Source organism: Carassius auratus, unplaced genomic scaffold, assembly GCF_003368295.1.
Source record: "Carassius auratus strain Wakin unplaced genomic scaffold, ASM336829v1 scaf_tig00215163, whole genome shotgun sequence".
In the NCBI taxonomy this organism is placed as follows: Eukaryota; Metazoa; Chordata; class Actinopteri; order Cypriniformes; family Cyprinidae; genus Carassius; species Carassius auratus.
In genome coordinates, this window is record NW_020527959.1 from 542,727 (window position 1) to 567,399 (window position 24,673).

General features: G+C 37.0%; 1 protein-coding gene and 1 pseudogene across 2 annotated transcripts; both read left to right on the forward strand.

Annotated features, from left to right (window-relative positions):
- Positions 1-393: 393 nt before the first annotated feature.
- On the forward strand, positions 394-16,077 carry LOC113093835 (glycogen debranching enzyme-like; annotated as a pseudogene).
- A 1,280-nt stretch (positions 16,078-17,357) lies between these two features.
- On the forward strand, positions 17,358-23,961 carry LOC113093823 (putative ferric-chelate reductase 1). 2 transcript variants are annotated; one of them, XM_026259390.1, is made up of 16 exons: positions 17,358-17,493; positions 17,596-17,776; positions 18,409-18,542; positions 18,851-18,948; positions 19,070-19,172; positions 19,286-19,477; positions 19,805-19,906; positions 19,988-20,135; positions 21,126-21,239; positions 21,333-21,448; positions 22,163-22,249; positions 22,498-22,589; positions 22,673-22,731; positions 22,816-22,956; positions 23,225-23,250; positions 23,376-23,487. In XM_026259390.1, exons 2-16 carry the CDS (start codon positions 17,596-17,598, stop codon positions 23,463-23,465), a joined length of 1,683 nt encoding a protein of 560 aa, XP_026115175.1. In that variant the 5' UTR covers positions 17,358-17,493; the 3' UTR covers positions 23,466-23,487. The 2 variants fall into 2 exon arrangements, with proteins under 2 accessions (XP_026115175.1, XP_026115174.1); XM_026259389.1 differs by lacking the exon at positions 17,358-17,493 and having other exon boundaries at positions 17,505-17,776; positions 23,376-23,961.
- Positions 23,962-24,673: the final 712 nt, after the last annotated feature.

Genomic DNA, 24,673 nt, shown 5'->3' on the forward strand with positions numbered 1-24,673 from the left:
CCATTTTTTGTATTTTTTTATGATGCTTCTTGAGCAGCATTGACATTAATTTTATGCAAAACAGCTGTGTGAACAACCTGTCTGACATCTACTTTTGTGTTCACCAGAAGAAAGAAAAAAATATAGATTTGGAACGACACCGATCACACAAATTTCATTTTGGGGTGAACTATCTTTTGAAGCTTATCTCTATGGTTCATCAAAATCATCTAGCAGGAAGACAGAGAGAGACAGAGAGAGAGAGAGAGGAGGGGTGAGCGAACATAAGAGGTAAAAAAGCGAATGAGGAGAGCAGCAGCACACCGATCAGTCACTCTCCGCTGGTGCACCGACTCTGAGAAACACCATCCGGTCATTAGATTGTAAGGTTTTGCCACCGAACCATCGGGTGACATGGGAGTCCGCTCAGGTGTTCGACCTGGCGCAGACCCTGAGGGATGGGGTCCTCCTGTGCCAGCTCCTCAACAACCTGAGACCCCAGTCCATCAACCTGAGGGAGATCAACCTGAGACCTCAGATGTCACAGGTAAGAGAAGTTCTGTTTACAATAAGTCTGGACGTTACACTCAATAACTGGAGGGTTAAAAGCAAATTTAGAAACATATGTTATATGTATATATATAAAAAGGCGGACTTGCTGTCTTTTACGTACATATAAATCCAATATTTTGCAAAAGAAAGTTAATGTTATGCAAGAAATGCTATACCGTTATTTATCTGTGTGCTAAATTCTCCCTCTGTCGGTTAATATGAGCAATGCAGTAACAATATGGAAAGAGATATAAATCTTAAAAGGCTCAATCAGTCATTTCCATAAAAAGGAACAGGGCTTTTAAAAAGATAATTCAAAATTCTAAAAAAAAATTATGCCGACTGAACATTCCATTTTATTATTCTGCAAACATTACAGGAACGTTGCTTTGAAAAAGTTCTCAGACCATTCTGAAACAATATGTAACATGCACAAAATGTTAGATGAACATCCAAACAATTTTACAAATATTCCATGAGCAATGTATAGATAACGTTTTTGTGCTGACCTTTTGAGAACGTTATAAAAGACCAGATAACTTTATGCGAATGTTCTATAAACATTACAGGAAGATTGTTTTGTCATAACTTTGGCAGAATGTTAGTGTCATCCAGAGAATGTTCCCTGCTAGCTGCTGGGTCATGCAGTTGAATTACTATTTCTGTTACCAATGACAGTAATAATAATAATATGTTTATTTAATGAAAGCCATGTCCTTTCAGCCAGTGCTGGAGCTGGCTAAACACAACCCAAGGACCAGAGTGAGCTGATGCCTAGAAGCATTTACAAAAATTAAATAGAGTTAGCTTTTAGTTTTTAAAATAAAGACCTTGTTTGATTCACTGGTTTGCTGACAAATCTATTTTGTGAAAGTTTGACTTATCTGATCAGAATTACAGCGTACTGTACGTCATTTTGCTTTGCTATATGCTTCTTTGTTTTCATTTGGTTTGTTGTTTCATAGTTTCTTTTTGAAGACATTTAGTCTAAATCAAGAGAGAAACATGCGCAGATTAAACACGGTTTACAAGAGATAATTGTCCAAAATTGGATTATGATTAGCCTACTATGGACTTTTTCACTAGAGGGAGTGTTGCTATGGATTATAAACTCAAATTTTGATTACCATATTTTCCGGACTATAAGTCACACTTTTTTTCATAGTTTGGCTGGTCCTGCGACTTATTTATCAAAATTAATTTGACATGAACCGAGAGAAATGACCCAAGAGAAATGAACCAATAGAAAACATTACCGTTACCAGCCGCGAGAGGGCGCTCTATGCTGCTCAGTGCTCCTGTAGTCTACACTGTGCAGCATAGAGCGCCCTCTCGCGGCTGGTAACGGTAATGTTTTCTCTTGGTTCTAAATAAATGCCAACAGTGCAACTTATATATGTTTTTTTCCCTCATCATGACGTATTTTTGGACTGATGCAAATTATGCTCAGGTGCAACTTATAGTCCGAAAAAGACGGTAGAAGAAGTGACAGTTCATGCTGTAAAATGCATTAAACAATGGTATAAACATTATTCAATGTAAATTGTGATAATTGTAGTTAATAATCACAATTACAATTTCAATGGAATAATTGACAATTGATGATTTTTTTGTCATAATCAGGCAGCCCCGATGACAAAGAATATATTTAATCATTGCAGTGCATATTATAAGTCATAATCAATTGGAAATATCTTAATAGACAGGATGTTGCACATCCTGTTTTTGTTGACTTTCTTTGAAGGGAGCCCTTTTTTGCTTTTTTATCATACCTGACCATAAAAGAGTTTGGGGTCAGTTTTAATAATCAATACTTTTATACAGCAAAGATGCATTCAGTTTCTGTCCTTTTAAACTTTCTATTCATCAAAGAATTCTGGAAAAAGTATTAGTTTCCACAAAAAAATATTAAGCAGAAGAACTGTTCCCCTTCGAGGGAACTAAAACTGCGTCGAATGACACTTTGGGGGATGCCCCTCAGAGTAGCGCCTCTAAAGTATGAATGAAACTAAGCCAATCCTGATTGGTTTTGCGTCATGACGTAATGTGTAACGGCATAAGCGGAAGCTATAAAAAGGACGCCGGCACACAACAGAAATATATTTCTGTTTGTCTTATTTTGTGTTGAATTGTCTAAACAGTCACTATAAGCATGGCGAGCACAAGCAGTTTCATGAGGTGTGTGCAATGTGCGAGAGAACATTTGTGGGATGATGCCTCGGGTGGAACAGCCACTTGCCATCTATTTAGCCCCCGAGTCTGCATCATCCCTAAAAACCCCAGTGCTTCCCACTAAACTGTGCCGTGATACAACTAAGTTAGTGGGCAGGGCTTATACGACATGAGGGCCGTCCTGCAGGCGAAGAAGGCTTCAACAAAGAGGTCCTAGCCAGCCTAGGTCCTCTGCGGGCAGCCCCACACATGGGGGATTGATCAAGGTCCCCTCCTCTGCGGAGCCCGCAGGAGATCAATGGCGACTTCCTGCCGTTAAGTGCGCTTCAGGACGCATCGGTCTCCAGCGAATGCACCCTGCACTGTCCGCCCCACAGGCTGGCAGTCACAAGAGCTGGCAGTTCGGCATCGAGATGTTGTCCTTGCCCACATCCAGAACCTGGGGTTGAAATTCAACACGGAAAAGAGCGTTTTGGCACCAGCCCAGAGAACCACATTCCTGGGAGAGGTGTGGGATTCGGTCACTATGCGGGCAAAGTTGTCTCCTGCACCGATTGAATCCATCCTAGCCATGGTGACCAGGATAAAGTTAGGCCAGGCCATCACTGTAAAACATTTTCAGAGAGTGTTAGATCTCATGACAGCAGCATCCAATATCATTCCATTCGGTCTCCTGCACATGAGGCCCTTGCAGTGGTGGTTAAAAACCAAGGGGTTCTCCCCGAGGGGAAAAATGATCAGGGTTACACGCAGATGCCTTCGTTTCCTATCTGTGTGGAAGAGAACTTGGTATCTGTCCCAGACACCTCCCTCACGAGCTGGGGCGTGGTCATGGACGGACACTTAACGAGAGGTCTATGGCAGGACCATCATTCCTCCTGTCATATAAACTGCCTGGAAATGTTGGCGGTGTTCCAAGCTCTGAGGAGCTTTCTGCAGGATCTCAAGGGTCATCATTTCCTCGTGAGAATGGACAATATGTCGGTGGTGGCCTATATAAACCATATTAGATGATGCATCAGACTGGCGCATCAGATCCTCATGTGGTCCATGGGGAAATTGTTGTCTCCCAGAGCAACATACATCCCAGGGAATCAGAATCAGGGAGCAGACATCCTGTCAAGGCAGGGGCTGAGGACCGGGGAATGGAGACTCCATCCGAGGTGGTGGAGTCAATATGTCAGTGATTCAGCCCAGTGGAAGTGGATCTTTTCGCGTCGAGAGAGTCGACTCGCTGTCAACTGTGGTTCTCCCACACATCCAGCCCCACTGGGATGCCATGGTACAGACGTTGCCTTTACCTCTGGCTGTGAGGGCTCAGTCTACCAGAGGCATGACATCCTCTAGAGCCCTCCTTTCAGGGGCCCCAATCCAGCCATTCGATGCAGTTCTTGTTCCCTTTCTCGGGGAACAAGGGTTACAGTCATAACCTGAGACGTTTTCCACAATGAACATAACAATAAATGTATCCTATGCACAAAATCAGCAGAGTGAGTTCTGAATGATCATGTAACACTAAAGACTAGAGTAATGTTGCTGAAAATTCAACTGTGCCATCACAGGAATAAATGACATTTTAAGATGTATTAAAAAAAATAAATAAATAAATGTAGTAATATTTCACAATATTGCTGTTTTTCCAAAGATGATTTCAATATATCCATAGACAACGTTGAATTTTTTTCACAACCATATTTATTTGAACCAGAATACACAGATCAAGTACTCAGGAGCGATCCGCTGCAGCAGCACGTCTTCAAGCCTCAGAGAGACAGAGATCTCTTCAAAATTGGTGGTGTTTTAGTAGCAAGTGTTGTGAGATGCCAACAGAAGAACATGCTCTCCATATGTTGTCACGAATGGAACAGCTACAAGATGACGATGAGGACATTGACAGTATCGCAACACACACCTGCCTGACTGAAGTTCCTGAGTTTTCTCCGCGGTTGAGACGCAGCGTTTTGCACATTGTATTTAGTTTGCCACGTATAAACCGGAGGCAACGTCCAATGCCAGAGGGACCCAATGGCACACTGTCAATAGAGTGAGTAATGTGTTGTATTTTTATTATAATCGCAACGATTATAGGGTACATTATAAACAAATTAATTAATTACAATTACTACATTATATTTTAGACAGTGCTGATTGGTGGTGTATCGTGTGGTAAACAGTAAACAATGAGAGACGTTCTTGGGCACGAGATCACTTCCGGCACTTTCCGCGCTTGCGCAGACTACATCAGGAAGCACTCGCACACTCAGATAAGTTGGACGTGGTTGTGTACAAGAGGTAAAAACGATATAAATACTGTTCATTTTCTTACACAAACAGCTCGTTTTGTGTCTTAGGTCATCAATGTGTACTTACGATGGGGAACTGTTTAACTTGGACTTCTCTGTGCATGCTCTTTTAGGTGGTGACCATAGACCTCCATTATGTGAGTCACAGACAAGAACGGTTTGACCTAAAAATATCAAAATGGGAAATACTGTGGAAACAAAGAAACCTGCATCTTGGATGTCCTTGAGGTAAGCTAAAGCATACCAAAATGTAATTTGAAAGGGAACTATCCGTTTAATTTTAAATTTTAGCAGAAATAACCCTTTAAAACAATCCAACGAAACAGCATTCCTAATCGATGCAGGTAATCAGATACATAACTTAAGCGCATTGTATGAAAAGGCTCCTCCCCCATGTTTTTTTTATTTTAGAAGTTAACAAAATTGTGTTAAAAAAGTTGCAAAATGTGTGTGCAAAAATGCATTTTGCCCACAGTATGGTGTTGGCACATTTTCTACCAACATAATCTGACTACAAAATCAACCAAACTTGTTTTTTCTTTACATCAGATTTCAGTAGTAAAAGACCAGTAGTCTGTACCCTAAGTGGAATCCTGATGCACTGCCCTCTTCTGTTGGGGAGGTGAACCTCTGGACTGTAATAATAGCAGGAAAAATTGCCCTCAACAAACTCCACAAATATCTGTCAGAGAAGGGCTTCACCCAGGTCAGGATCATGTTTACTCATAACAGATATATAATAAATAATATATAGTACATATATATAGTAAATAATTTATTTCTGTATTCAGACATGTGCTTTTTGAGTTGTTTACTAGGGTGTTATGACCCATTATAGTATACATCACTGTCTGTGTCTTTATATCTGTTACTCATGCATGTCACAGGTTTATGTGGATCAGTTGGATGAAGACACAGTGGCTGTGACCAGGCATTGTCCCAGCACACATCAGTCTGTTGTGACTGTGTCTTGTACAGCCTTTAAAAACCCAGAAACACACCAATACAGAGAGCATCTAGCTCCCATGTACATCCCAGGTACAAATGCAAATGCTTTTAGTGCTAAATGCCATTTGCTTTCCAGTTATTTTATTGAAATCAAACTCATCTGTCTTAATTTATTCATGGCACATCATGTAGTTTGACATTTCATTTTTACTTCAGATGTCACTGAAGTATGATTTCTCATGAATCAGTGGTACTTATAAACCAGCAAGACAAGTTTTTACTTATCTGCTGTCTCATTGCGTAGGTAAAATCGAGGAAGTGATTTTAGAAGCGCATACAGTGGAGAGAAAAGCTGAGTCATACGTGAAAGATGAAATGTTTATTAACGGCATGCTGAACTACACGGTTGAGATCCGTGAACACATCCAGATTACGTGACACTAGTGACGCTAGCAGCTGCGCTGGGACATGAAGGGGAGGGCTTATTGCTGTCATCGGACAGAGAATAGACTAACTAACAGAGAACCTGTTCTGTGGGTATTGTGGGTTTTTTGTTGGCATGCTCTATTCTTTTTATGGGGAGCTTCGTGTAAGTGTATAGTTTCTTGACTACTGCACTTGTGTGCAAAGCATGTCCCTTCTGATCTAGGCCTGAGTACATGTGTTTTTTTCAGTTAAAGGACAGTGAAATTGTAAAACAGGGAGATGCCACCACAGAGGGCCGCAGTGAGTTTGTTGAGAAGATTTTTTTTTTGAAAAGCTCAGAGCCTGTAGTGTAATTAATCAAACACACACAAAAAATTTATCAATCCTGTTTATTGCAGTCTTATATAATAGATTTCACTATAATTTTTAATCAATCATGGCTTAAAGTTTAAAAAAATATATATACTTTAAATAGTTATAGTTTTTTAAAGTAAATCATTACTAAAGTAAATAAGTCAGTCCTTTGAGAAACATGCCCAAAAATATTTCGTAACCTTTCTTGCTGTAAGGATAACAGCCACAGAAGCTAGCAAGTTGTTTAACCATAAGGAAACCAACAAAAATATAATATGCATAAAAGGAAAAATGCACAACATATTTTAAAGAAACTTCCACATTTTTTTCCATTCCACTTTCTATTTCCAGCTCCAGAAACAACAAGAGCACTAATCGTATAGAAAATTTTGATGGTGCTTTTAAGGTGATTTTTCCACGGCATGGAACGGCGTGGATCGGCTCAGTTTGCATTTCCACTGCAGTATAGTACCACTTTTGAGTGGGCAGCGTTACATGCATGTCAAAGGAAGTGTAATTCCTCAACAGACCTCAAAATTATGGTCATTATTTTGTTGTTTAAAAAAAGGTGTACGCGTTCGAAACAGTTGTGTTCGTTCAAAAAAAGTTGCATTTAGTTGCATTTACTTCCCTGGCTGTACTGATTTGATCTAGCGGGTCACTATGCAGGTAGAGACGATTCTTTCCAGCAAATCAGTGATGAGCAGGGTTTACAAGTCACATTTTTGTAATGGTATGGCTTGCTTGGAATCTCAGCTGAGGTGTTACTGAAAAAAGTACCAGGTACTGTACACAGTGGAAACCCCCCCCAAAGGCGAGCTGTGCCATGCCATTCTGTGCTGCATTCCGTATGGAATTACATTTGCTTCAATAAAAATGAACGAAACTTTATAAAACTGAACGTAACTTTTTCAGAAACTTGAAGTAGGTTGAAGCTTGAAATAAGCTTGAAGTAAGCTTGTGTAACTGAATGAAAATAATAACCCGCAACAAACTGTTGCACACTGTAACATGAAAAACTTGTATCGATATTATTGGTTACTTCAGTAACACAAGCTTACTTCAAGATGCCTTGAAGGACAAGCGGAGGAGGAAGATGACGCTGCTCCGTTTCTTTACAGACTGAAATGATCGAAGGTCAAATATTATTTACATATTTAGTAATACAAGCCATGACGTATTTTTTTCTTTTTTTATTAATGCAGAGAACTAAATACGCATAATAAAAGAATAACATAATATCAACCACAAAAAAACAATAAAGAATAAAATAGAACTAAATAAAAGAGGGCTAAAATCTAAACAAAATTAAACAAGGAGATCAGGAAAACAGAGAAGACAGGTTTACAGTTGGAGAATTTTCATTCGTGAATGTGAAATTTGTTTAGGAAGAAATGTAAATTAATAAGAAAACTGATATTTTTGTTTGTGGGGTTGGAGTCATAATACCCAAATATAATGTTTTTCATATGTACTGAGAATCCTGGCAAAATCTTACACTTGACAAACACACCAATATCATCCCAAAATTTCTGAGTGTAGTGATATGACCAAAATAAGTGTACAGTTTCTTCAGAACTCGAACAAAAGGAGCATGCAAGATCAATGTCAGATTTAAATCTTTGTATAAACTTCTTTACTGTGTGTGTGAAAAATAATTATTTGCGGTAGAGACCAGATCTAATCACTGAGAGAGCTTTCCAATATGCGTGCCACTGAGTTGCGTCTGTACTTCCTGGTCAGAGAGCACCTGTCCATCAAAAGCTCACTATCCAATCAGAGTAGATCACTGTTAAGCCCGCCCCCACGAGAAGTTTGTGTCAAAACACCAAACGAAAAACTGTGAAGCATAAGCAAAATCTGTGGCAATACATTCAGAATCCACGATTAGTGAAAACGAATCTTTGAAAAACATTAACAAAGAATGAAGCATATTTGAAGAGCCTGTTAAATAAAAAAAATAATTTTCCTTCTGTTGTAATGGCATATTTTTGATGGTTTCTGAAAAAGTTACGTTCAGTTTTATAAAGTTACGTTCATTTATATTAAACCAAATGTAATTCCATTGAAAAGCACAATTATAGTTCTCCTTTGTCTTTTTGGAGCTTGAGAGATGGGGAAGATTTTTTTGTGTGTTCCATGGAAAAATAACAGCATTTGAGTTTTTGGGTGAACTGTTTCTTTAAATGAACACTAATTCATTAATGTCAACATGTAACTGAAATCCGGCAGTCTGACTGACATCAATGTCCCTGGCATCCTGAAAGACTTGTGAGTAATTTTTACCTTAATCATGTTCAAATACAATTCTGTTATTCATTCCATACTAGATGCCGCTGAAGTATGGAGGCCTACAAGGTACAAAAAAAATACACATGTCACAGGATTGGTTTCAGGTCACTGTAGTTATGTGACTGTGTAAACCTCATAATTTCATTACTAATAGGTTTGTGTCAGTTTTGTCTGAGATTCGGCCCAAGAATGACCTTGGACATCCATTCTGTGATAATCTCAGACAAGGTGATTGGATGATCGATTACGTGAGCTCTCGCCTGATGAATAAAGGTGGAGCTCTGCGGGAGGTAGGAAAGGAATTTTTTTTTTTTAGAAATGTTTGGGAAAATAAATTAAGTAAAAAAAGTTGGGCCTTTTTTAATCACTGAGATTACCTTAGCAATAAAATGTAAAACTGTTTTGATGTGGCATACTAAATACATTTTCTACATTTTTCATAGGTTGGAAAGTGGTTCAGTGCTGTTTTTACATACCTTAAACATATTCCACGCTATTCGGTGCCATGTTATTTTGATGCAATTATTAACAATTTATTTTTAAGGAAAAAAGAAAAAGAACCACATGTTTGATACTAGACAGGGCCCCAGGTGTATACTGTTTAAAAGTGTTGCCGTACCTATACAATTATGCTTATACAACCATATTGACATGCTTTCTAATGCTTAAGTTCCAGTGTAATTAAAATAATAATTATTAAATTAAATTACATTTATGCATTTAGCAGGTGCTTTTATCTTAAGCGACAGTGCATTCAGGCTATCAATTTTTACATTGAGGTACCAATCCATACACTTCTACATATTACATACCTTTTAATGTTGGACTTGTTTTATAATAAAATATTATCAACTATGCAGATCTGCCACATTTCTTCACTGGAATCTTCCGCTGTTGGGGGCGAGACACTTTCATTGCACTGCGTGGCCTCATGCTTTTAACAGGGTGGTACCTGGAGGCCAGGTGAGCATCTAATTTAAGAATGCATACCAATGACTCTGAAGTCATAATCCAGGACTACTGTAATATCGTGCCCAACGGTACAGATGTTCTTATGTGCCCTGTGTCACGTATGTATCCCACTGATGACTCTGAGGCACAGCCCCTGGGGACAGTGGTAAGAAGAATGGAAACAATCTCTGACAGCGTATGATACTTTTCCTTACCTACCTATTTGTATTTAAAAAAAAAAAAAATGATTCCATTTTGTGTTTTGTTCTGTCACTGTCATTATGTTGCACTGCAGAGCTTCTGTCACGAAAAACTAATTCCTCGTATGTGTGAACATACCTGGCAACAAAGCTCATTCTGATTCTGATTCTGATACTTAGTAGTGTCCTTCCCTACTTAGTAATGTCCTGCCCTACTTTTTACTTAATTTACCAAACTTCCATTTAACATCCAACATATTTGAAAAATATTGATATTGAATATAGATTTTTTTTATGTATATTCTACAGAAACTCACCTTTCATACAGCTTTGTAACTTTAATTTACATTAATGTCTTGTATAAACAAACAACCATTTTACAAAAGTATTTTTTTTTTAATAAAGGTATAATAATAAGGTAAAATTAAGAATATAACACTTACTGTGTAAATCTCTACATATTTAATAATATTATAAAGGATACACACACACGCACACACACACACACACACACACACACACACACACACACACACAGATTGTGTCTAATATTTACATCACATAGTTAAGAAATATCACATGAGATGTAGAAGTGCAATATCACAGTGCAAATGGGATACTCAGAAGTTAATATTGTGTTATTTTAGACATAATGTTGCACATCGAACCATTGGCATATGCGTTCAACAAGGTGCTGAAAGCATTCTTTAGAAATGTTGGCCCATATTGAAAGGATAGCATCTTGCAGCTGATGGAGATTTGTGGGATGCACATCCAGGGCACGAAGCTCCTGTTCCACCACATCCCAAAGATGCTCTATTGGGTTGAGATCTGGTGACTGTGGGGGCCATTTTAGTACAGTGAACTCATTGTCATGTTCAAGAAACCAATTTGAAATGATTCGAGCTTTGTGACATGGTGCATTATCCTGCTGGAAGTAGCCATCAAAATAGTATGGGTACATGGTGGTCATAAAGGGATGGACATGGTCAGAAACAATGCTCAGATAGGCCGTGGCACTTAAACGATACCCAATTGGCACTAAGGGGCCTAAAGTGTGCCAGGAAAACATCCCCCACACCATTACACCACCACCACCAGCCTGCACAGTGGTAACAAGGTATGATGGATCCATGTTTTCATTCTGTTTACGCCAAATTCTGAACCTACCATCTGAATGTCTCAACAGAAATCCAGACTCATCAGACCAGGCAACTTTTTTCCATTCTTGAGCTTTCCAATTTTGTTGAGCTCGTGCAAATTGTAGCCTCTTTTTCCTATTTGTAGTGGAGATGATTGGTACCCGGTGGGGTCTTCTGCTATTGTAGCCCATCCGCCTCAAGGTTGTGCGTGTTGTGGCTTCACAAATGCTTTGCTGAATACCTCGTATGTAACGAGTGGTTATTTCAGTCAAAGTTGCTCTTCTATCAGCTTGAATCAGTCGGCCCATTCTCCTCTGACTTCAAGCATCAACAAGGCATTTTCGGCCACAAGACTGCTGCATACTGGATGTTTTTCCCTTTTCACACCATTCTTTGTAAACCCTAGAAATGGTTGTGCATGAAAATCCCAGTAACTGAGCAGATTGTGAAATATTCAGACTGACTGTCTGGCACCAACAACCATGCCACGCTCAAAATTGCTTAAATCACCTTTCTTTCCCATTCTGACATTCAGTTTGGAGTTCAGGAGATTGTCTTGACCAGGACCACACCCCTAAATGCATTGAAGCAACTGCCATGTGATTGATTGATTAGATAATTGCATAAATGAGAAATTGAAGAGGTGTTCCTAATAATATTTATGTGAAGGTATGTATGTATGTATGTATGTAAATATATATACATACATACGTATGTATGTATATATATTGTCCTGTACCATAGGCTTTAACATGGAGGCCAAAGGAAATACCTAGACAGGATTTGTTTACGGTGGAAAACACTTCAACTGTGGGACATGGATGGTTAAAATGGGAGAGAGCGACAAAGCTCATAATAGAGGTGTTGCAGCCACACCCAGGTACTTTAACCACCTCCTTACATACCTGTAATGCTAAACCCATATAATAATGCTCCACTATATTTAGCACAAAAGAATGCTTTCAGTGTGAAACACTGAGACGGAATAGCTTTGAGCAAGGATAAACCAGTGCTCCATACATCAAGTGGATGATGGTGTTGTGTTTATGTGCAGGGATGGCTCTGCGGTGGAGATTGTGGGTTTCTGTAAGTCAGCGGTGCGCTGGCTGATGACGATGAATGAAAATGGATATTTCCCATACTCCTCTGTCACAATACACAGAGATGGTACATCCTCTCAAGATTTTGCATGTTGTGGCTTCAGAAATGCTTTGCTGCATACCTCGGTTGTAACGAGTGGTTATTTCGGTCAAAGTTGCTCTTCTATCAGCTTGAATCAGTCGGCCCATTCTCCTCTGACTTCAAGCATCAACAAGGCATTTTCGTCCACAGGACTGCGGCATACTGGATGTTTTTCCCTTTTCACACCATTCTCTGTAAACCCTAGAAATGGTTGTGCGTATAAATCCCAGTAACTGAGCAGATTGTTGAAATACTCAGACCGACCCGTCTGGCACCAACAACCATGCCACGCTCAAAATTGCTTAAATCACCTTTCTTTCCCATTCTGACATTCAGTTTGGAGTTCAGGAGATTGTCTTGACCACAACCACACCCCTAAATGCATTGAAACAACTGCCATGTGATTGGTTGATTAGATAATTGCATTCATGAGAAATTGAACAGGGATGGCTCTGCGGTAGAGATTGTGGGTCTCTGTAAGTCAGCGGTGCGCTGGCTGATGGCGATGAATGAGAATGGATATTTCCCATACTCCTCTGTCACAATACACAGAGATGGTACATCCTCTTCAACATGTTCACATTCTCAATGACACTGTCAGTGCTTGTTTGATACGAAATAAGGTGCCAGTAATTTAACATTTTATTTTATTACAAGAAAGGTGCAAACGTTTTTTTTATTAATATTTAATATGATTTACTATTAATAATTTCTATTTTATTTTGTTAATTTTTACAAAATAAGGTGCCAACAATTTTTTTATATTATTTTTTTTTATCTTATTTCAAAATAAGTAATAAAATCTTTTATTAAATAAAAACAAAATAATATACCAGTAATTAATTTTATTTTACTCTATTTACTTTTTATTTTACTCCAAAAAAAGGTTCAAACTACTACCAGAGCAACATTGTTGTGGTGTGCAGATGAATGTTGACACAGCGACTCACTTTTGAATCTAGTCATTCCTGTCCTGTTGAAAAGACACACCTTCAGTAGTATCACGATTTACTGTAATGATACAGTATAATCAGTTGACAGCATGCTTATCATTTTATATTCTAAAGATATCATGACCATTACAGTGTCATTTTTCCAGGAACTGAACAGTCGGTATCCTATAAAGAGTGGAATCAAAGGATCCAGGAGAATTTTGAAAGGTTTTTCTACGTGTCAGATGACCCTGCAGACCCAAATGAGCAACATCCAGAACTGGTTCACAAGAAATGCATTTACAAAGACAGCTACGGGGCCTCTAGCCCCTGGTGTGACTACCAGCTCAGGCCTAACTTCACCATCGCCATGGTGGTGGTGATTTAATCTGACTCCATTTTCTTATGATCTTGAATTTAGGTTGAAATGCAAATTGGTTGTATGCCTTTTTAATTAATATTCTTCTGACATTTGATTATTCTAGTTAACTCTATTTTTATATTAACTCGTTCATTCGGGTGCTCGTGTTGCTAACAAGGATTCAACGTAATCTACTAGTCAATAATTACGGAGTAAGACAGAAAAGAATCAAAATGTAACAATTTATTTACAGTCAGGTAGATATGTATTTTGCCAATTACATATCCAATTGAAACACATCAAATCATATCAATACAAAACATTAAATTCTCAAAGATGAATCTAAAAGTAAAATATGCATACCTGACCTTAGAAAATACATAGTATGAAGTGAAGAGACACACAACACACTACGGGCTTTCTGGCTACAGAAGTCGCCCTGATCCTCTTGCTGCAATCGTTTAAATACCTCAGACCAAGACAAGCATCCCCCGAGATGGAGACAGGAACTAACAATTGTAATTTGCATTAACTCAGGTTCCAAGCCTGGGTGGTTTTACAACTCAATGGGAACAGGGGGTAATTTACATGGAGGACCCTAGGAAAGGGCACTCCCATCACAGTAATCAAGATATCTCTTGACTCTTCAGATCTGTATTATCTTCTAATCTACTTTTGTGAGAGTGAGACCATTATACCAGTTGCACTGAGACATTTCCAATGATACTAGACATGAGTGTTAGTTCACTTGCATTGACATTTTCATGTAATCATTTTGAGCAGACTAAGTAGAAGGAAGAATGGGTGAAGGGATTTAAAATGAAACAAATGGCCAGAAGGGGAGGAGGTCTCCTGCTCCTCCACTCTGTGGGGTGTCTCGAAGATGCCCGTGTATGTTTGTATTGTCTGTTTCTCAGGAGATCAAAGTATCTCAGGTTCTTTCGTCCTTACAGTGAGTCCAAGTGCTTATAAAAGATTATTTCTGAGGGTTTTTTGGCTGATCTTTTATGCAGTCTTTTCTTTTACCAGGCACCAGAGCTGTTTACAGTGCAGAGAGAGTGGAAGGCTTTAGAGATTGTAGAAAATAAATAGCTCGGTCCTCTGGGAATGAAAACGCTGGATCCAGAGTGAGTGGAAAACAACACCTGCTGTCTGCCTGTTTGTTAAGATGGTACTTGAGTTAAAAGTGTGCTCTTTTGGCTGGCTGACTGACTGGACATGGTTCGATAAGTGCTTTTAGTCTAGAACAAGAACATTTTTGCAACGTGAAGTCATTTGTATGTAGAAATCTCTGATGTTGGTGTGTCTGTATTTGTTTAACAGTGATCTAGTTTACTGTGGCATTTATGACAACTCCCTGGATAATGACAACTACAGCTGTGCAAAAGGATTCAACTATCACCAAGGACCTGTATGTTCTCAAACATTAAAGGGATAGTTTGCCCAAAAAATGAAAATTCTCTCTTCATTTACTCACCCTCACGTTGTTCCAAACCTTTATGAATTTCTTTCTTCTGCTGAATGCAATAGAAGATATTTTGAAGAATGTGGGTAACCCAATGGTTTCTGGTCCCCATTGACTTCCATATTATATTTTTTTGCATATTCCAGAAGTGAACGGATTTGGAAGTAAATTACAATTTTCATTTTGGGGTAAACTATCCTTTCAAAAAGTATGAATTGTTTTGGATGTCAGAGATTTAATTTTGTTTTAATTATGCACATTTCATCATTCATTTACAGGAATGGTTGTGGCTAGTTGGATACTTCTTACGAGAAAGGTATTACAGAGCTCAGACTAACACAAAAACTTTCTTTTAAAAGAGTGAAATGATTTTAATCTAGAGAAGATTGAGTTTAAAAATTCAGTGTTTGAGTCATTTGCACACACACACACACACACACACACACACACACACACACATACATATATATATATATATATATATATATATATATATATATATATATATATATATATATATATATATATATATATATAAATAACATTTAATATCTATATGTTCTCTATTAATCTAGATCACCTTGGAAGGGTTTACCTGAGCTGACCAATGAAAATGGACAGTACTGCCCGTTCAGTTGTGAAACACAGGCTTGGTCCATCGCCACTGTTCTGGAAGCTCTATATGATTTATGATAATGTCAAGGACAAGCTCTCATATTCTTCTTGCCACCTTCCTGAGAACTTCATAGGACGTTGTTTTACATTGTTTCACAGCTTTGTGCAGACACAAATACTCTCTGAGATGTTTTAGTGTTTGGAAGAAATGGAAACACTTTATTTTTTGATTGTGCCAACTCACTTTTAAAGAGGTTTTCGGTATTGTTAACTCTTGTTAGTTAGTACTAGCAGATTTGGATTGTTGGTTAAGAAGCAGGTTTATGCTCATTTGTGATTATTAAAGTACTGTAGATATCATGCTTCCTCAAGACAAAGAATAGATTCCTTACCTTTAAATACAACTGGTACTATCTCATTCTCTAAATTCATATTTCAAAATCTTTCAGCTATGACACACATGTCTAGATCCACAGTAGGGGCTTTTGTCTTTCTTTTTTGCAAAGTCATGGTTGCTTCATTGTCTACCCATGGGCAACAGAAAATTCCGTTCTGCCTCCATAAACCTACAGTACACAACAAACTATTTCAGGTATCATGACGCACCTGTTTTAGTCTCACTCATGCCTTACACAGATTATTTTTAAATTTTGATCTAAGAGTGACAGTGACAGACAATCCATACACAAACAAATTATTGATCAAATGTTCAGTGTAATTAACCCACTACAGTACAGTGTTGCCATATAACACTATTTTTTTCTCTTTTTCTTTTGTGTATGGCTAGAATTGAAAGGGAAGATAAGAGTTCAATTCCCAGGGTTGCCCCTACAAGGAAAATGAATTATAATTTTTCGGTACATTTTTATTCTCATCTTTTCTAATTAGATGTTCTAGAATTCTCATTGGACGTTTTTTTTTTTTTTTTTGATAACAGTAGCATCAGTTGCTAACTTCATGCTATGTTTTATGGAAACAACAAACAGCAAAGCTGCTTTAAAGAACAGTATTAAATAAATAATAATGATCCACTTAATGTGTCTTTTTAGTTGTTGCAAGTACATTCATGTATCAATCTGGATAATAAACAGGAATTCATTTAGAGGAGAAATTTACTATTTTTCATTGTGATAAATGAGTTTAAACAATTTTTCACACGGTTTAGACAATATTTTAAACCATTACATATTTTATTAATTATAGTAACTGTTGTTTTTATGCGCGTTTCACACTTTTAAAACTTAAAACAACTTAGTTATGTTTTTTGGTTACTTTAGAAATCTTAAGATTAATCATTATTCATATTTTAATTTGAATTAAAAGTACCTGAAAACAAGCTTGTGTATTCATTGTTTTAGCAGAAGTAAAAAATTATAAAAAAAAACATCATAATCGGTCCTACTAACACAATACTGTAAAAAAAGAACAAGAAAATTGTACCTGCGAGTCATGGGATCTCGTGATAGCCTACTAATGCATTACAGCATAATTTACCTTTTCAGGTAAACCCCGCCCACAAATTAAAAGACTATTTACACTGGAGCAGCTTGAGCGCGCACACACCAGCAAAAACAAACCCACAGCAGTAGCAGGAGCATCCACCGAATTTCTTTCTAAAGGTTTTTTTTTTTTTTTTAACAAGATTTTGTGTCTTCCTTCTTTGCTTCCCCGTCGCTGTTCATTGATTTCGCTACTTATAGTGAGTTTGTAAATCTCCACAGATGTTTCTGTATGTTCTCTTTTGCTGTGTCGGGGTCGCGCACTGTTACGGTAACGGACTTGTCAGCGCAGCGTGTGACTCTATGACGCCTGTTCACGAGGGTTACAGCGCTCAGAGCACCCCTGCTCCGTTCAGCATCACTACCGACAAAACCACCTTTAAAGAGGGAGATCAAATCACAGGTTAGGCTGCTTCTGCAACTACTTTGCTTTGAAAACAGCTTTCATAGCTGTTTAGGGAATAACATGTATTTTTACCTCATGAAGTTGCAGTTCTAGAATGTAGACGAAACTTGTACTACAATATAAAACGATAGAACTGTTATGCAAAACTGTGTTATTAAACGAATACTGAATAGTATGCAGAAAGACAGTTTTCCCTACAAAAATATCCGACCACTTGAATGCCCTGTATGACCGATAAGAATGCAGAAGTTTAGAGTCAGTAAATAAATGGAAACAGTTTACAAGATTTTATTTTGTTAACTTATAGATGTATTGCGTATTGCTTATATTGTTACTTAATGTTAGCTAATGCATTAATGTTAAAAAATGAGACATAATAAATTACCACAAAAAAGTTCCCATTAAAATATGTTTATTTTGCAGTGTACTATGTTTAACTAACTTTTAGAAATTGGTAACTGCTGATACTACAATGTATTTAAAAAGTACTGATACTAAATGTAATGTAATGCATTTATGGTATTTATACTACATGGATTTATAATTTATAATCAGATTATGCTGAGTCACTATTGACAGTAATCTGAAATGTACAGTATGTAAGGAAGTTCCACTTTTTTCTTCCTCAGTATCGTTAAGCAGCCAATCAGGAGATAAGTTTGAAGGGTTTATGTTACAAGCACGACGAGTTGGTTCTTCTACTCCCATCGGCACTTTTACTGTGACAAGTAATGCGCAGCTCCTTTCCTGCAATGGAGTTGCTGTGAGTTTTTCTACATTATGTACATACCTGTAGTGTTTGGTGCAGAGGAAACACAAACAAATATATTCTAGTATATTATATTATGCCATATTACATAAAGTGTTACACTTGAGGCTACTTATATAAATTTTAGACTTGAGGCTACTTATATAATTGTATTTTTATATATTATTACATATCCATTTTGTTAATAAGCTAGTATGGGATTACATTGATGTTGCCGTTTTTATTGTTCTTATAAAAAAACCATAGGCAAATGATCAGAAATTCCCCCATTTTCATATTGTATTATTATTTATATTATTCAGAATAGAGCAGTCTCTCACACATCAGACGATAAAAAAAGTTCTATTCAGGCTAAATGGACAGCCCCTACATCTGGACAGCTTGGCGATATAGAATTCAGGTATAGTTTTTAATATTTCTCAAGTGTGTCATTTATCAGTTGAATGAAACTTATACTTATTTTTCATTTTTATTTATATTTCTCTGTGTGATTTGGAATGGAACATTTGGTGTTGTTTCAGAGCCACATTTGCAAAAGGTTTTTCTACTTTTTGGGTTGGTGTCAAGAGTTCTGTGGCATATAATGGTACAGGAACTTCTTCTGCAACCCCTAATACTCCAACTGTAAGTCTAGCTTTTATTTTAAACCTAAACAAACATGAAAACTAGGAAAATGAATTATGTATTTCTCTGTATGTTGTTTTATATTCAGCAAGAAATTGCTCTGTTGATTTCAGGTTTCATCAAATCCTGATTGTGGGAAAACCAAAGTCTGCTTCACTCAGCCCAGCAACTGTGACCCAGCTGCCAACACAGGCTGTTACTTCATGGCAGTTCAGACAACATCTACCCAATCAGAAATGAGGATTGAAATGTTTGGCCAGGCCAGTGGATATCTCGCCATTGGGTTTTCAGATGACCGGGAAATGGTGAGATATCAGCATATCTTTTCTTCCTTGTTTTGTCTGAAAAATATTGAATATACAAGCCTACATTAAATGGGAACTGTGTAGAACTCTACACTATAAACATCCAAGTGGGCGTCGGACACATTACATTTTTCCTGTAACATGAGATCTACATTTTCTGACCTGTGTTGAGTGTTATCTGGAGTCCTTCCTCTGTCAGCAATAACTAATTATGCATTCCACAAAAAACATCCGCAAACCCTAAATATGATTTTGTTTTCCCAGGAACAATGAGACATTATGTTCATATGGTTTCAAAAAGTTTACATTTTCTTGTTTGTATTTTAGGGCAATGATGACATCTACATCTGTGGTAAAGACAGCAGCGGCAACCTCCAAGTGCAACATGCTTTTTCTACAGGAAAAACAGCTCCAACTATTCTCTCACTGGTACATTCCTCTTGTGTGCCACCATTTTCATCTGTTATGTAATTAGATATCATCACTCACACATATTCTATATGTTTACAGGTGAATGTGACTGATATCAAAACAGCGTTGACGAATGGAAATATAAATTGTTCTTTTACTTCTCGTAATGCTATTAGCACGGGAAGTAGAGCAACGTCAGCTAGCGAGTACCACCTCATGATTGCTGCCGGACCCTCCGCCAGTCAAGGTCTGTGGATCGCGTTGTAGCGTTATTTAGTATAATTTCATATTGATAATTTTTTTTGGTAACACTTTAGTATAGGGTCCAATTCACACTAATAAGTAGTTGCTTATTAGCATGTCTATTATTAACATATTGGCTGTTTATTAGTTCTTATAAAGTACATATAATGCATGACATCCATAATCCTACCCAATACCCTAAACTTAACAACTACCTTATAAACTATTAATAAGCAGCAATTAAGGAGTTAATTGAGGCAAAAGTCATAGTTAATGGTTAGTTAATAGTGAGAATTGGACCTTAAAATAAAGTGTGACCTTTTTTTTTTATTCATAAAATACAATTATTCTTATAGTAATATTAAATTATGTAATACAGCTGTGGTCAAAATTTTACACACACTTTGCAGTGACTGCAAAATGTTATTTTACCAAAATATGCAATTGTCCTGAACAGCTAAACTGGCCATTGTTCCTCAGAAAAATTCTCCTGGTCTCACAAATTCTTTGATTTTCTTTTGCATCTTTGATATTTGTATATTTTGCATATCTTTTCACACTTAGGACAAGTGAGGGCAAGGCAAATTTTATTTACAGAGCACGAGTTTAACACAACCATAGTTGCTCCATGGTGCTTTCAGAGTTTAAAAAAAAGAAAAAGCGGATAGAAAAGCGGATAGACCTGCAACAAGGCAAGGACAGGGGAGATATCCATTTTCCGTGTACCTGTTAACAATCTGTCTGCTTCATTTTTAAACCATCTGTAATCGAGACAGTTTAGATTGCTCCTCCAAGAAAGCTATCGATTGGTTTCAGAAGACATGTAATATACAGTATATGGTGCACTGAAAGTATGGACTCTTACGATAATTATATGGAGGTTTTTTTTAAAGCTTGACTGTCTCTAGTCATTGTATTACATGAGCAGCATTTTTCTGGAAGAAAAACTGGAATAGCATGAGTAAATGATGACTGAATCTTCATTCGTTTGTAGGTAACATCCAGATCCACACAAGTCGATATGTCAGTAGTACAAAGGCTAATTTACAGGTTCCAAGCCAGGTCATTACAGATGCTGAAGAATTCCCAGCGATTCTTAAAGCCCACGGTGAGAGACTGCATCATGAGAGACTGCATCTAGATCAACATTAGAGCGTCATATCAGCATTCTTGTGGTCCTAATGATACTGATCTGTTCCAGGCTGCCTTATGTTAATCTCCTGGATGACCACGAGCAGTATAGGGATGCTCATAGCACGCTATTTAAAGGGAGTTGCCAAGGACCACGGTTGCTGTGGTAAAGATTTTTGGTTTATGGTAAGTTGCAATCTGTTTTTACACTTTTCACACTGCACAAACCTTTCAAACTGACTGCAGGATAACATCTGATCCATTCATTTATATGCTGTAGTCAGGTTTAGTAACCCAGTTTCAGATTGCATAAAGATTTACGCAAATGTTTTTATTGCATGCGATGTATACATTTTTTAAATGTATGCAATCAAACCCATGACATTGGTGTTGTTAGTGCCAACTTTTATGCTTAAAAATCACAGATGAATTTGGCTGGATTTTTTCTTTCTATAAACAAAATAAGAGAAAACGCCAGAGTCTTGCCCATATGGGCCGTTTTATCTAGCTCATCAGGTCATTTGCAGTAATAATTATGTGTGCAATTACTTTGAACAAGATAAGATAAGAAGCTAGTTACGGTGTGTGAACATCATTTGTCATTAACTACCTTTTCATGTAATATAACATTTATCAGATTACAGCCCAATAATAAGGAACTGTTCTATAAATAAACAGATCATTTTGAGTAATTTAATCTGACCACAATATCAGCAATATCAATGGATGTAGCAAATGTGCATTCAAATTGTGCGTTTCATCTGTTATAAATTTTTTTCATTTTTAATGCACATGATTTGATTTTTAAGCATCATGTTATGTTCATATAGACCTTCAATAAGTTTAACCTGGGTAAATGTGTTAAAAATAGTTACATATGATTTATGTCTTGTTCCAAAGGCCCACGTGTTTCTGATGGTGCTGTCAGTCATTGCCACGGCTATTGCATTCATCCTGGTGTTTGCTTATGAAAAGGATTGGAGTGGGGTAAGCTCAAATATATCAAAGACGATGGTGGCTAGTTGCATAAAGACAGCAAGAACAGCAATATAATGACAATGAATAGAATGTTAAAAAAGGAATGACAGAATATATAATATATAATATAATATTTAATATATAATATAATATATAATATAATAGAACTATATAAAGGGTTTTACATTTAAATGCTGTTAAATTCAGATGTTTAAAGTGGAGTGTCTCTTGTAATTCAGTGTTTTATCTGTGTGTAGGGGGCTCATCCTGTCCTGGGCTGTTTGGTGATGATCCTCAGTCTTATTCAGCCCATAGTTGCTGCTTTCCGATGTGAGCCGCAACATGAACAGTGAGAGAAAAAATCTCCTAACCAAATAAGAGATGCAAAAACGAGGGGGAAGCATCACTTTAATCTGATGGTTTTCTTTGCAGGAGATTTGTTTTCAGCTGGGCCCATTCCTTCATTGCTTTAGCTATCAAAGGCCTCGCAGGTACGACAGCAACTTTATTATCTTCATCCATGTCGAACATTTCCTCAGAAGAAAAACAGTGTTTCTTTTTATTCTGTGACTCAGTTGCTGCAATTTTCACCGGTCTGGCACTGTTTGAAGAATATGTTGAGGATGGATGGATGTTGAAAGTTATGGGAGGTTTTGTTACCTGGGAGGCTCTGATGTATATTCTTCAAGATCTTAACTTGCGCGCCAAGAAAAAAGGTAATACTACATTCGCATAAAGTTTATATATATATATATATATATATATATATATATATATATATATATATATGTATGTATGTATGTATGTATGTATGTATGTATGTATGTATAAATGTATGTATGTATGTATGTATGTATGTATTACAGTGCAACTTACAGTGCATTCAGCCTATATATATTTGAAATTATTACTGGAAATATTTATTGGAAATGTATTATAGAATTCATAACTGGTGTGTTTGACCCTTTTTTCATTTTATTTTAGATTCTGAGATTTGCAGTTTCGGATCGGTAAGTCTAAGATGAAGACATATGAGCTTCCATTTCATTCTATAGATAATTTAGCAAAAGACATATATAATGTGATCATGTAATTTCCATGTTTTTAAAATAAAAATGTGTTTGTTTTTCGTTAGACGAAACCTGAAACAATCCTGCTTATCCTGTTCATTTTGGGAAACCTGCCCTTCTTGATAGCACTTCTTGTTGGAATCGGCAGGACTTAAATAACCCCAACATTCTCTGGCCTTCCTCACTGATTTTAGGTTCACTTTGTGGCTCTTTTGTTGTATGAGTTTGTATATAGGTATCTGTCCAAAAGTGTTAGTGTTCATTTAGGAATTCAGATAAGCTCACCATAATTTCTCTTTTTTTTGTTCTTTTTAGTAAATATGCCATTTCTTATTATTAAAAATTCATCACTGTGTCTTTGAGTGAGGCACATTAACAGATTACTGTACTGTAAATTGCTCATTACCTTGGAAGAACAGTAGTGAAATTATCTTGGGATTTAATCAAAGAGGCCATTTATTTTCTTTTATTTTAATACTTGAAAAATGTTGATTAAAACATTTATGGAATATATTTAACATTTTAATACATATTTTTATATAATTTTAGATGTATATTATTAACACATTATATTATGATTGTTACTTAAGTGTACAAGACAACAGCACTCGACCACCAGATGGCAGTGTCATTAAAGGTATTTGTATGCAACAAAAGTCTTATTTTTATTGGACATTTTCAGACTCTTCAAGGGATGAGATAAGAATATTGTTTACTTTTTTAAATAATAATTGCTGAATTGGACGCACTAAGATGTACAGATGAATGATGTTAGTTAAACTGAATGACTAAACTAGTTAAACTGGACTAATACGTATGACAAAAAAGATATTTACAAGCTTTGATGAAAGATTACATAAACACATTTAAACAACAACAACAACAAAAAAAGAACATGCAAAGATTACTTGTTTGCATTAAGACCAGGAATGTGTAAACCCATTAAATTCTGAACAGTATTTCCAGTTTATGCCACATTAGACAAAGAAGAGAAAGCAAACTCGTAACTACAGTATTAGGGTTAATGTTCACCATACAGTCTTGGACACTCCTCATCCAGGACCTTACTGAGACACACCGCTGTGGCATTCTGGTGTTGATTTAGCAGCTTGTGTGAAGTCAGCTGGTTGGCTTTCATCTTTTACAGTGTTGTGCCTCGTGGTTCTTGCTGTTTCAGCACAGGCCTCCTGGTGTTCGGCTGGTAAATGTGGAGGGCAGTTGTAGAAGAACACAGGAAACTGACATAAAAAAAGCATAATAGTAGCACTCTGATGTGTGCCAGATTCACAGGCCAACTGTGTCAGGGTCAGGGGCCGTCCTTTCAACTTGCTTTGAATCAGAAGAGTCACGGCCATAATATATC